This window comes from Monodon monoceros, unplaced genomic scaffold (genome assembly GCF_005190385.1).
Source record: "Monodon monoceros isolate NGI ecotype Baffin Bay Population unplaced genomic scaffold, NGI_Narwhal_1 Super_Scaffold_13, whole genome shotgun sequence".
NCBI lineage: Eukaryota > Metazoa > Chordata > Mammalia > Artiodactyla > Monodontidae > Monodon > Monodon monoceros.
In genome coordinates, this window is record NW_021703769.1 from 4,324,522 (window position 1) to 4,337,990 (window position 13,469).

Below are 13,469 nucleotides of genomic sequence, written 5' to 3' on the forward strand. Positions count from 1 at the left end.
CAGGCGGACTCTCAGCCACTGTGCCGCCACGGAAGCCCTTATTTAGTTTTTTAAATGACTTTACTTAGCATATTAAAAAAAAAAGAAAAACTGGGTGGCAACCCAGGTTGGCATTCCATATTTATTTGGAAATTTTAGCATTGTCTGAAATCTCAAAATCAGGAACTTCCAACTCATGTCCTTTCCGACTCCATAGTTTTGTGATATTTGGTAATTCTGGGCTTTTTAAAATTTTAAAATAATTTTTCGTTTATTCTTTTGTCGTCTAGTTAGCCATATCGTTTAGTTAAATTGGTGTTTTTATTCTTTCATCTTTTTCTGGTTTCTTCACCCTTCCTTTGTGTGTCGCCATGTTCTCTGAAAGTATGTGAGAGACAAGAATCTTTGCTCCTTTTCTAAATGAGATGGGTGCGATGGCGCATCCGCATTGTGTTTCTTTCTTTAAAGGGATTTTCTCTTAATGTCTTTTCTCTGATAGTATTTCGGTGGGTTTTAAAAGGAAACAAGATGGTATCCAATGAGAGGAACTCAACAGAGGGAGTTGGGATGAGAAGGAAGAAGCCAGATTTGGGACCAGCTGGGCTGAATATACACCTTGCCTCCTTCTGCTTCATGGCTAACCAGTGGCATTACCTGTCTGGTCTTCTGCCTCCACAGTTGCAAAATAAGATCCTTCTAGGGTCCAAAGAAACCTGCTTCCAGGGCTGTGCAGGTGATCACATGAGGGAAGGGACAGGGGCTGCCTAGTAGTGGTTGATGGCAAGCAAACTGGCGCTGAGCTGCTGCAGTGAGAGTTCGTTCGCTCAGTGGTAGGGTAGCTGTCGCTGATGGCGGTGGTAAAGCTGAAGAAGCAGGAGGGTGATGGTTAGGATTGGCAGGAGCCCAGCGAGGCAGAAGGGGCCCGACGGAAAGTGGGAGAGGCCAGTCGTGTTGGGTCTTGTCTCTTAGTGGCCTCTTAGATGCCACGTCTTCTTTATCCACTCATCTGTCATTGGACGCTTAGGGGGCTTCCATGACCTGGCTATTGTGAATAGTGCTGCAGTGAACATAGGGGTGCGGGTATCTTTTCAAATTATAGTTTTGTCTGGATGTATGCCCAGGAGTGGGATGGCTGGGTCATGTGGTAGTTCTATTTGTAGTTTTTTAAGGAACCTCCATACTGTTCTCCACAGTGGCTGCACCAACGTACATTCCCACCAGCAGTGTAGGAGGGTTCCCTTGTCTCCACGCCCTCTCCAGCATTTGTTATTTGTAGACTTTTTGATGATGGCCATTCTGACTGGTGTGAGGTGATACCTCATTGTAGTTTTGATTTGCATTTCTCTAATAATTAGTGATACTGGGTATCTTTTCATATTCCTGTTGGCCATCTGTATGTCTTCTTTGGAGAAATGTCTGTTTAGGTCTTCTGCCCATTTTTTGATTGAGTTGTTTGTTTTTTTGATAGTAAGCTGTATGAGCTCTTTGTGGCCTCTCGATGGAAGGTCTTAGAAGCCATAGTTTGATCTACAGAAATGCACTGAGTACCCACTATGGGCCATACTCTGTATTAGGCACCAGGATATGAAGGTGAGCTCTCTCCGACCCTGTCTGTCCACCCGGAGCTGGGGATCTAGAAACAATGCATCACCACGTGAAGGAGGTTCTCATTATAGCCCGACTTGAGCTAAGGGCACTGGAAAAGAAACGTGCTTTTTTTTTTTTTTTTTTTTTTCAGAGTATATGGCGGAGGAAGCTGCCCTCGATCTGGGCACATCAGGGAATACTTTACTGGGAAGATGATATGTGCACACTTGAGCTGTGAACTGAAGGATGAATGTGGGGTGGGGGTCGGGCGTACAGTTCCAAGGTCAGGAATAGCGTTCACGAGCCCTCTAGTGAAAAGGATGACGGGTTAGGGGAACCAGCCGAAGGTCAGCGGAACTGGGGCACAGAGTGAGCTGGGTCTGGAGGGTGGGCAGGGGCTGCCACGCAGGGCCTCGTTGGCCTGGCGGGACGAAACGCGGTCTTTATTGTGTCTTGAACAGGGAAGCCTCTGTCCTGATGGACAGGAGGTGCCATCATCAGGTTGTCGGTTTCAGAAGTCTCTCTGGCCACGGGGTAGGGGGTTGGAATTTGAGGGGCAGAGAGATGGTGGTGGCTGGGAGCACGACTCTGAGAGTTATTTAGGAGGTTGACCAACAAGGCCTGGCAGCAGCATGGATGTGGGGCATTGGCTGGGTGAAGGATGACACCTGGCGGAACTGGCTGAAGTCAGTGCTTTTCCCTGGGCTCGAGGGGGCGTGGGACCTCGAGTTCTGATGGGGTGAGTGGGGTGAGAGGCGGCCATTCTAACTAACCTGTGGGGTTAGGGTCTTTTTTTTTTGGGCCGTGCTGCGAAGCATGCGGGCTCTTAGTCCCCGACCAGGGATCAAACCAGTGCCCCCCGCAGTGGAAGCACTGAATCCTAACCACTGGACTGCCAGGGAAGTCCCTAACCTGTGGAGTTAGAAGTGCCTTTGGACCACGTGTGAGGAGGAGTCGACTAGGCAGAAAGAGGTCATGGGTCTGGAGCTCGATGGAAGGGCAGCCATGGGAGCAGAAGGAATCTGGCGCTAAGGGGGGTACCAGGGAGGGGCACCCCGATGGAGGACAGAAGCCGTCCCCGAGCTGGAAGGGACCTGGGAGATCAAATCTTAGCTTCTTGGCTGTACAGGTGAGGAAACAGGCTCAGAGGCGGGTGGGACCTGCCAGCTAGTGGCAAAGCCGTCTCTCAGACGGGATCTTTTGTGGTCCAGGTTCAGTGCCTGGTTCGCTGTGCCAACTCGGGGCCTTCACGGAGACACTGAACGCGAGCCAAGGGCTCGGATGTCAGCCCCCTGATTCCAGGTCTATTTCTTGTCAGCACCCAAATGGACAGTTCAGAGCTTCACATTCTTTTCTTGATCCACTTTAGAACTGACGTTCTGCCGGCTCCTTATTAAAGGAAGAGCAAAGCAAGAGCCGGCTACAAGTGTTGGGAAGCTAGAAATAGAACTATACCAGGCCCTTACTAATCAAGCCTGGCAAAGTCCACATGGCAGCCAGGAGAAGGACTTGGGCGCGGTTAAAGCGAAGATTGTTTGGCGACGCTCTCTTTTTCTGCCAGTTATTCAAATACCCAGCCAACTCCAAAAGCACCAGTTACTACCTAAAGCTCGTCCCTCAAATATGGGAATTAGGTACAAGAAGGGCAAGTTAATCTTCCTCAAGACCCTTTCTCAGGATGTCTACTCCGTGAGACCCGTGGTATATTAGCAGCTTCTCCCAGCCATTACTTTAAAAATTTAATGTTTAATTAGACGTGGAACATATGAATTAGATGCGTTACATAAGAAGTTAAAAATACTAACTAGAGCTAAGGCTAAAGGCTGCCTTAGTGACCCTCCACCAGCCGCGGGCTCCATAACCCACCTCTCGAATCCCCCTGAGGTTACCGGCTAGTTTCCACAGAAAAATGGCTTTTTAAAAAAAACACAAGCAGCGTCTATGCCACCTTGTGGCTTTTCACTTGGCCCCGTATCTTAGAGACCCTTCTGCACTGGTTCCCGTAAGCTGCCTGGCTCCTGGATTGTCACCCGTTGTCTCTGGTCTGAATAGAAGATACTGACAGTCACCTCCCTGTTGACATGCGCTTGGTCCCTGTTGGAAGAGCGTTGCCCCCCGTCCCGGCACCTACTCCATGTGTGCGTTCACAGGGGTTTCTCTCGGGTCGATCTCAAGCGGTGGGACTGCTGGGTCCCAGGTAGACACAGGGCTTTGGCTCAGCCGCCCTTCAGTACGAGGCCACCAGTTCGTCCCCACCAGCGGTGCATGTGTCCCCAATCTCAACACCACCCCGTTCCTCTGACCCAGAGAACCCAGACCTCCCTGGGTTGGGAGTGAGGGCTCGGGGCTGGGCCTCTGGGGCTGTGACCTTGGGTTCATCATTCTTGTCTCTAACCAGTCAAGGAAAAACGTTGAACTTCAGTGAAGTTCGTTTCAGAGATCTGCCACGAAGGCAAGGGGCGGGAAACCTCACTGAAAGATCTGAGAAGAGAGAGGCCAGGTGTGCTGGGGTCGAGGCCACTTTTAGTTCTTCCTGAAGGTAACTGAGCTCTTTTAGAAACAGCACTGTTCACACCACTACCTCGGGGTGGAGAGCTCTGCTGCGCTCTGTTGATTGCAGCCCTCATCGCTGGATTGTTTTGAACCTGAGCGGTAGACCTCCTGTCCTAATCCCGGATCTAGACAGTTTAAGTTGGGAATGGCCACAATTTAAAGAATGCCCTCCAGCCTTTGAAATCCAGGTCTCTGTCCTCCCCCTGCTTCCCACCCTACTCACTGCAGACATAGACAAGTTAGTCATGGTGCATAACTAGGGTGACCTAATCATTTGTCAGCCAACCGGGACACGTTTGAATGTGCAAGGCAGTGCTAACTGCGGGGGGATACTGGGATGACACGTAAAGCAGGACTTCCCTGGCAAACTGGGCTGTATAGGCACCTGGCTTTTCCTTGATAATAATAATACTGTTATTAATGTGACACTACAAATAAATAAATGAGGTAATACAGTGAACAATAATATAATTATTTTTAACATGTTTAACAGAGTCAGTCCCCATTTCAGGTATTTTAAATAGACTTGTATGTGATGAGAGCAGGGTCTGCCATTGACAGCACCTGTTAAGTTGGGCGAACTGCCTACACGAAGAGTGACATTTGTTCATCTGTGTTTCTTTCTGAAGTCATTGTGGAAACTTGGGGAAAAGAACAAACTGAGGAGAGGAGAAACAGGAGCTTCTCCGGGGTTCCTTGGGGTTCATGACCGCGAGCTGAGCCCAGCGACCCCCCTTGTTGGGGCTTCCTTTGGTAGCAGCTGCAGTGGGTAGGGGGGCGGGCTCTGGGCTGGCAGAGCCGTGGAAACGCCCCGAAGCACAGGGCCTCGAGCAGAGAAGGCTCAGTCCAGGCTGGGCGGCCGGCCTGCTGTGTGCAATGGCCGTTTTTAGGCAGAGAACATAGTCAGAACTTTCTGAGCCTCAACAGTACCTTAGAAGTTAGAGAAAATTTACAGCCTCTTAGAAACATCGAGATCATTTGTGCTCAGAGTTCGCTTATTTCTGTTCTACCGTCATTTTTTGCCATATCCGCATCCTCTAAGCACGTAATAGTTTTCTTTAAACCGACTTGCTTTCTTCTCGTAAATGAGTTTGGTTTTAAAGGAAAATTATATCAGCGTCACTTAGCTTCTGGCTGGGTATTTTTTAAATACACGCCAAGATCAGCGAGTAGCTCTTAAAACGGACAGCCCCTCTGTTGCCTCGTGCCCCTCAGAATCAGAATCGCCTCGGCCACCGCCTGGATCTAGTCCAGCGCCCTCTTCTCCGAGACACATACTCACGTGGACCCCAGGGAGGCTGTGAAGACAGGTGGTCTTCCTGTCTCCCTCTCCAGTGACTTTTTGCCATCAAAGGGGACAAATTAGAGTTGACCCCAGTATGGAGTAAGGCCGCTCCTAGCGGAGGCGTGGTGGGAAGGATTCTGGTTCCAGCCAGCTGCACCCTGTGGAGTTTCAACAGGACCGAATGGCTCGGGGCGGATTTTCTTTCCATGACATTTGCCTTCTAATAATAAATCGACAGATGTAGTTGTCTCGCTCTGCCTTTACCGTGACATTTGCCGTCACTTTGCATGTTTTTGTTTGCAGACGCAGCCAAGAAACACGCTTCTCCGGGAGGCTTCACCCTGTGCCCTTGGCCTCGGCAGAGCCGTGTTGCAAGCAGCGGCCACTCAGGTTCGGGCCCCTCTTCCTTCCCGCCCGGCTTCTCGCCGGGCCGCCCTCTCCCCTCAGAGCCACGGCCACTCCCCTCCTTCGGGGCTTTTCCGGGAATTCCGTGGGGCAGTGGGGTCTTTCCTTCCATCGTGCTCTCTGTTCTCGACTGGCTGCCAGAAAATGCCAGAAAAGAGCCCGTGCGTAAAAGTCCATATTCAGACGTGGTAGGATCCGCGTTTCATAAAGTTCAAAAGCAAGCAGTATATGCACGAGGAAACCGCAGTGATGTTCACGATAAGCACACGATAAACCCCAGCTGACATCTTTGTTGCCTATGCAGAGAAGGTGGGCAGGGCAGGGGAGCAAGGGGTTCTAGTCGATAAGGTTACCGACTGCGCTTCCTTGGGTCGGCTGGAGGGTTACAGGGCTCACTGTAGGATTTTTAAACACTAAATTTAAAAGGTCTGCATCGGTGGAAGGGACATCTGACACCAGTCCAGGGCGTGCAGGGAGTGGACCCGTCGTGCCGTGGACTGCCAGGGCCTGCTCGCTTCTCTGCTGCTTGTACAGACTGACCGGTGCCCGGAGAGTTCCGGTGCACGCTAGGCCCTCAGCAAACTTTTGCTGAATATTGTTTTCACATGTATATTTGTAAAGTTGCAATGGGAATTTCCAAGCGCTCCGAGGCAGCGATGAGGCAGGTGGAGCTGAGGTCCAGGGCCCCAGCACAGCTGCGTGGCATAAGCCCCGGCGCCCTGCTTCCCTTGTCACCCCCAACCTTTTCTCCAGCGGCCTTTAAAGCATCTAAATCCCAGAAATCATCTCATTGCACCCACTCTTCCTGAGTTCTTTTGGGGTCTGTTGAAGCTGCCCTCCTCCTACGCCCCTGGGGAGAGCGTGTCAAGGTCACGGGGCCCTGCTTTCCCTGCCTCTTCCCCACGGGGCGTTTAATCACTGCACAGACCGAGGGGACCCTCGCCAGGGGAGGGGACCCTTACTGCTGTGAGCCCCAGGAGGCTCCTAAAGCCACCCCCCGTCGTTTGGGTTCCCTTTGAAAGGCCCCCCGATTGCTCACTGGAGATGTCCCCAGTTCCCAAAGCAAAGGTGGACACATTTCCAGTGACGAGGCAGGTTGCAGCCATGGTCTTTCTAAAAGAATGCCCGACGGGCCCCAAATCAGTGTGATGTCAGTTGTCACCGTCCGTGTGGAAAGATTTTGCCACGGCCAGCTGCTGGTCCTCTTTGTGCTATATTAATACAAGGGCCACGGGGCCCATCGGAGTCGGAAGCCAGGGAGAGAGGGACAGCTGTGGCAGACATCACACCACGCTCCCGGCATGTGCTCCGTGTCACGGGCACGCAGATGGCTCAGAGGCCCCCAGCCCGCGCCTGTCTTCTCCTTGTAGGGCCAGGAATGGGCTCGAGCTGGCAATACACTTGATGCAGGAGCCAAGCGAAGAGTGGCGGGATGGGGACGGAGGGCTCGGCCGACCCCGTGTTCCGGGTCAGCTGCCGCGTTTACTGGAAGCGGAGGCATGTGCTGGCCGAGTGAGGCCCCGGCATTCAGACAGCTGGGGGTACTGGGTTCTACATGCCAAGGCTGCACAGATATTTTTAAATGTCCCAGGACAAATGGAAGCCCAGGCGGCAGCAGGGTAGAGGGGCAGGGGGATTTGGAGGACACCACGTCACCGTAGCTAGATTTGGTCGGGAGAGCTGGGCAGGATTAGTGTCTGGGAAGAAGTCCAGCATGCGAAGAGGTAGCAGGAGGGTCCTGTGAGTGAGTGGTAGGCCCTGGCAGGCAGAGGAGGGCAGGTGAGGGCCCAGAGCAGGTGCTGGGGGCAGGGGACGTGCCCAGGACAGGTCTGGAGGTGGGAGGTTGGCAGGACTGAGCCCCCAGCTCAGAGGGACGGGATGCGGATGCAGCCTGTGGCTCAGGCCCCTGGTTTTGGGTGTCAAACAGACCAGAGCACCAGGCTCACCCTGGTCCACCCCACGCCCCTGGGCGACGGCTCATCTGCCCGGGCGCTTCCTCCCTCCCCCAGAAGGCCCGGGGCTCTGGGAGACCAAGCCGCTAAGCGTCGCTGTTACCGTCAACAGCAAAACCTCATCGGTGCACACCCGCCACCCCAGAGTGGCGGTGGAAGCTGCCCCCAGGCCTGAGCCCACCCAGGGACAGGTTGTGTCTCAACTGCACAGATGTTTTTAGGTCCGACTTCTGATAGCCGCCAGCATTTTGATAGTAGGCGATCTGACCAAAAGCTTTGGAGATTTGACTTCTCTTGGCCTAAGGGAGCCTCTGGGTGTCTGGGGCCCGCCATCCACAGGCCCCCGAAGCTGAGGGGGTGGCCGCCCCCTGTCGGCGAGCCTCACACCCGCCACCTCACCGTCACCTGGCTCCGTCACTCAAGGCCGAGCAGGGCCTGGCCTCTGTAGGCATTTTCACTTGTCCTCCGGCAGTAAAGTGGAGCTATTATTATCTCAGAAGGAACGAGGGCCATCAGAATTAGCCTCTGAGCTGCTGGCCGGGGCCTCCTTGACTTTGCCGTGACATTGGGCTGGGAGACCTGGGCTCATGGACAAGCCCTGAGTGGCCCAGCCTGGGGAGGAGCAGGTAACGCAAGGGGGCAGCGAGCCCCTCACCAGGCCTTGGCCAGGCCTATGGGGCCAGCGAGGTGGCCCAGTTTTCTCCCCATGGCCGCTTCGTAGCCTGAACAGACACTCAACAGGGTCAGGGCAGTTACCGCGGCTACACCGGCATTTGTGTGCCTCTGGGCCTCTCGGCTGTGGCCAGGCGGGGGCTCAGGAAGGTGCTGAGGAGGCCAGGGCAGGGCCGAAACCTGGGTGTGGCTCCTGGGCACAGGGGAAGGAGAAGCGGAGGGGGCCGGGCTGGGGGTGGGGTTCTCTTGGGGCCCCTGGGGCCCTTGGCTGGCGGCGGGCAGCCCTTGAGTTCATTCCTATTCCTATGCAGAGTTTTCTCCTTGTCCTCTGCAGGTCAGACTTCTCTGTTGCTTGTCCAGGCCCCTGGGAAGGAGCCACGGCAGCCATGACTGCGGCTGGGCCTTCAGGGCCACCTCCGTGGACGCTTAGTCGGAGATCCCTCCTCTCCCATTTCTCCTGTGGGAGAAGCGCTGGGTTGGCTGTCAGCACACAGCCTGCCCCACGCTCGGTCTTTTTGTGGAGAGGCCCTACTCCTGATTTGTTTGTTTCCCTTAGTTTGATGTGTCTCGTGGTGCCTGCCCTCTCCCAGACACGAGGAGAATACATTCATTCACTTAGTCTTGTAACCTTACGGGGAAGCGGAGGCACAGAGAGGTCAAGCAACTTGCCTGCGGCTGTACAGCTGGCAAATGGGGGAGCCTAGATTGGAAGTCAGGTGGTGGGTCGGTCTCCAGAGCTCACTCTCCAAGCCGCTGCCTTTGAATGCCTCTCGGCATGAGGGGGCTCCAGGGAGGGGTCTGAGATGGAGCTTGGACTGAGTCAGGAGCCTGCTGGGTCACAAGCTGGGGAAAGGCCCTGGCGTGGGCAGAGCTGGCCATGGGCCGTAGGGACAGCAGAGTCCAGCTTGGCTGCAGGAAGTGGGGGGGGGGCGTGAGAGGAGGGCAGCAGGCTGAGGGGTCTAAGCCGTGGTCTGAACCCACGCCTCCTAAAGTCCCCCTGCTGTGACCTCCCTGGTGGCGCAGCGGTTAAGAATCCGCCTTCCAACACAGGGGACGTGGGTTCAATCCCTGGTCCGGGAGGATCCTCCATGCCGCCGGGCAACTAAGCCTGCGCGCCACAAATAGAGAAGCCTGCGCACTGCAACTAGAGAGCCCTGCGTGCCTCAGTGAAGACCCAGGGCGGCCAAAAGGAAAAAACAAAGCCTCCCTGCTACCGCGGAGGAGATCGTCGGAGGCAGGAAGGAACAGCGGGGGACCAGTCAGTCCAGATGAGGCCTGGCCGGAGCCACCAGTTGGCGGGGAGAGTGTCTGAGATGATCTGGGGGGCTCACAGCACGGCTGGTGGGCGCATGAGAGGGGTCAGAGGTGACTTGGGGTGGCTGGGGTCTGCTTCCCAAGGCTAGTCTCAGGGCGGCTTTCCCTCTGGGTCCTTGTTATTGACAGTGTAGAAGAGGGTCCCTGGTACATCTGGGCCCTTCCTCAGCCCTTGGGCTCAGCCTGTCCTCGGAGCTGGTTCCTTCTGGCCTGGAGCCCACGTGGTGGGGAGGTTGTCCTCATTGGGGAGATGGCCGAGACTGGCGGAACCAGTGTGCACAGTGACCCAGCCTCCGGCAACGCCTCCCTCCCACCGGTCCCCTTCTGAAGGGGCCACCCATCTTCATCCTCTTGCCAGGGTGTTACAGGGGTTTTCTGGGGTTTTTGGACGAGTGAGGAAAGCGATGCTGGAGAGAGGGTCAGTGCTGGGAGCCGCTTCTCCAGTCCCCTGACGGGAACAGCAGGCTGGGTGGGCTGCGTGGGTGCCTGGTGCTGCGGGTCCACTGTGAAGGGGTCTCTGGGACACCCCCAGGCTCCCACTGGAGCCCCACCCGGCGTCCTGCTCTTTCTGGGTGATTGACCTTCCCGGGGGCCCGAGCCTTGGCACAAAGTGCCCCAGGCCCCCGCCAGCAGATGGCACAGCTGCAGTAACCCAGCTGGCCGTGCTCCTTTCTCAGGAGACACCGGGGGTGGGGCTCCTGCGGCCCCCGCACCCTGGACACCTCCTGGACCTGCTCTTGAACCTGGCTGTGTGGTCACAGGTAAGTGACACGACCCACGTGGCTTTCCCTGTCCGTACCATGGTTGGGTGCAGGGACCACGGGTTCCACCAGCTCTGTCATTCCATCCCGAGCGCCACACGGTAGGGCTCCCCACCCCCGTGCCTGCCCCGCAGAAACAGCAGGAGCTCGCGGCCCCGACTCCTTCCTCCTGGGCCAACTGGACGGGCTTCAGAGAAGCTCTTCTAAGCCTGGCTAGGGGCCCGAAGGAGTCAACTCCAGGCAGGTGATTTGTCTAAGATCACAAAAAAGGCCTGGGGGATCTCGACTCAACCCATTTCATTAACAACCTGCTCCCCTTCATCTGAAGAGGGGCCCCATTTTCAAAACCATGACCGCTTCTCCCTTAAGTCAGCAGCAGACGACAGCCTAAAGATTGCCCGTAAATATGCGTTGCTCTGAGGGCTGTTTTGGCCATTAGAAGGACGCCAAGTCAAAGGTCCGTCAGAGTGTGTCCTTGGGGCGTTGTGGGGTGTGCATGGGGGCTGCCTACACCCTGTTAACCCTCTGCCCCCTTTCCTCTCTCTCTCTACCCCAAGCCTTTCTGCTCTCGAGCGTCCTTGGAGCCGTCAGCAGCGGTGTCCCCCCTCTGAAGCCCCGAAACGACTCTGTGTGGTACCCCTGAACCTCCATAATGCCACCTCCTTGATTTGAAACCTCAATGCTTCAGCCCCTCCTTGATGGGCGTCTAACCTCGCCCTCTGAAGGAAAGGTTTGCTAAGAAAACAGAATTTTATGCACAGTCTCGGGAGGTAAGGCGTGGTCTTCACCCTCCACCGGAACCTGCCTGTTCTTAAGGGTTTCCGTGTTGCATGATCTGCAGGTTAGAGTTGGGTCACGTCTAGCTTTGAATAAAGGCCCAGCAAGTTGCCTCTTAGAAATACCTTGTCACAGCTGACCTCAGGTTCACCATGGGGCTTCTTTAAGATGGTCTGATTAATTCATGGTGGCCACCCCGCGGCCCATAGCCGCCTGAGACAAGAGGATTTACTGTACCAGTTTACTGCCAGGCCGTATCAGCTGATAAGCAGGAGACTATAGACCATCTGTTTAAGAATAAAAATAAAATAAAAGTTAACAGCGGCGCAGCCCTAGAGCAAACACTTTGCACTGCTGCATATAGTGAACGAGCCTGTTGGACGTAGTGACCTTGGCTGAGGTAGCCATGGGCTTGTCCCTCCGTCCCTGCGCGTCCGGGGTGCCGGGCTGCTCAGATCTGTGGCCTTCCGGCCCCCAAGCAGCACCCTGGAGGGCAGAGCTCCCCGGCCCACAGAGCCCCGGGCATCACTCCCGTCCTGGCCGCACCCAGGCTCCCCCCTCCAGCTCTGGCCACATTTGCGGGTCTCTAACTCTCTTTAGGCCACAGCGACTGTCCCCAGGCAGGATGTCCGGCCCCATCAGCCGAGAGCCCCCACGTTCAGTCGCGTGGACCCATCGTGGAGGCCGGCCTGTGGGGTGGGCGGGACACGGGAGCGTGGGCCGAGGAGGGTTTCCTGGGGCCGCGAAGGACGGGCCTTTTGCTTGGCTTCGCGGTGAGCTGCCAGCCCCGTTTTGATTTGCAGCTTTTGCTCGGTACTGCGCGGGGCCTCCTTCGCCTTGGCACTGGCTGGGCGGGGGAGGCGTCATCACGGCTCTCCTCGGGTCCACACGCAGGACGACATCGTTGGCGCGGCCCACCACTCAAATCAAGGCGGCAACAGAACCTTCCGAGAAAAGCCTTCAGAAGTGAAATGTCGAGGCTGCCGTCATGCGTGAGACGGTGGCAGAGCCGCGATCCACTTCTCTTCCTTTCCAGGGTGCCCTGAGGCTGCTGCCGAGCCCACGTTCAAAGGCTGTTTCTTCAAAGTAAACGGTGCTGCCTTCGAACTGGGAGGGGAAGTGGGCGGTTGGGAGGCAGGTTTCCACGTGCGTGTTGAACGGCTGGGGCGTGGTCTTTGGTTCATGATCGTGTGAGAACTTGGGGTGCGGACAGGGAGGTCCAAGTCCGTCTGGGCCCCGGTGTTGGCAGGGCCGGGAGGCGGCATCAGGCACAGCCCTGTGGGAAGTGACCATGAAGGACCCTTCCGGAGGGCCCCCCCCAATCCTGTTGTGCGTGGTTCAGAGGGTTGGGCGGAGGCTTTCCTGAAGGCTCTGAGGAGTGCTGCACCCACAGGCTGTGTGCTCAGGGGGCGGGACGTGGGCACTCGGACGAGGGAAAGGCCGGCCCGGCCACGTCATCTGCCTGCTCCCCCCGGGGAGGCCCCAACGCGGTCAGCTGCCCCGTGGTGGCCAGTGGGCATCGAGATGCAAGCCCGCCTGTTTTCCCGCTGCTCCAGGCCTCTGGTGTCTCCCCACCGCCTGGAACGCAAAAGCCATGCCAACCTTGGTCTTGAGCCTCTGCAGCTCCCCAGAGGCCCCCGATGCTCTTCAGCCTGCACCCGGCCTGTTCCTCCCCTCCTGGGGGCCTTCCTCGCTCTCACCCTGGCTGCCCACCTGGCCTGGCCAGTCCTTCCCACCCTTGGGAAGCCCCCTGACCGTCCAGCCCTCACTGGGCGTCACAGCCCCTCTTGTCTTGGTTCCTTTGCTGGATGCTTGTTTGTTGCCCACGCCTTCTACTTCTTCTAGACTGAACCCCAAGGTGACGGCCAGATCCGCCACGCGGACTGTTACGCTCTCCAGCTTCTGTCTCCACGCGTGGCACAAAGTAGGTGCCTAATAAATTTGTGTAGAATGAATAGGTGGGTCTCTTTGTTCTTTCTCCACCGAGCTCAGCTCCGCACGTGTAGCCTGTGTATGTGCACTCGTCCCTATCGGCCCTTCCCAGTGTGCCCCTAACTCATGGTCGATGCTTTAGGGGTCCCGCAGGAAGCCTAAAACCCACCTACGCCACCCCAGACCACGTCGGGTCAGTTTCGCTGCCATTTCTCTTGGTACAGTTTGCTCTTTTCCTTCATGGCATTCAGC

The 13,469-nt window shown here is 56.0% G+C and overlaps 1 protein-coding gene across 5 annotated transcripts in view; it reads left to right on the forward strand.

Annotated features, from left to right (window-relative positions):
• The window catches only part of LOC114893756, a 32,246-nt gene extending 19,012 nt beyond the window's left edge, over positions 1-13,234 (forward strand). For 2 of the 5 annotated variants that reach the window (XR_003793005.1, XR_003793008.1), the window contains exons 3-4: positions 5,708-5,794; positions 9,484-12,551. Coding sequence is in view for 1 of the 5 variants with exons in the window: in XM_029219481.1 (XP_029075314.1) it covers positions 5,708-5,794; positions 10,425-10,508; positions 11,066-11,151 (257 nt within the window). In the remaining 4 variants the exon portion in view is untranslated. Of the gene's footprint in view, positions 1-5,707; positions 5,795-9,483; positions 12,552-12,841 lie in introns of those variants that run through there. The other 3 variants (XR_003793006.1, XR_003793007.1, XM_029219481.1) reach the window with 3 other exon arrangements.
• Positions 13,235-13,469: the final 235 nt, after the last annotated feature.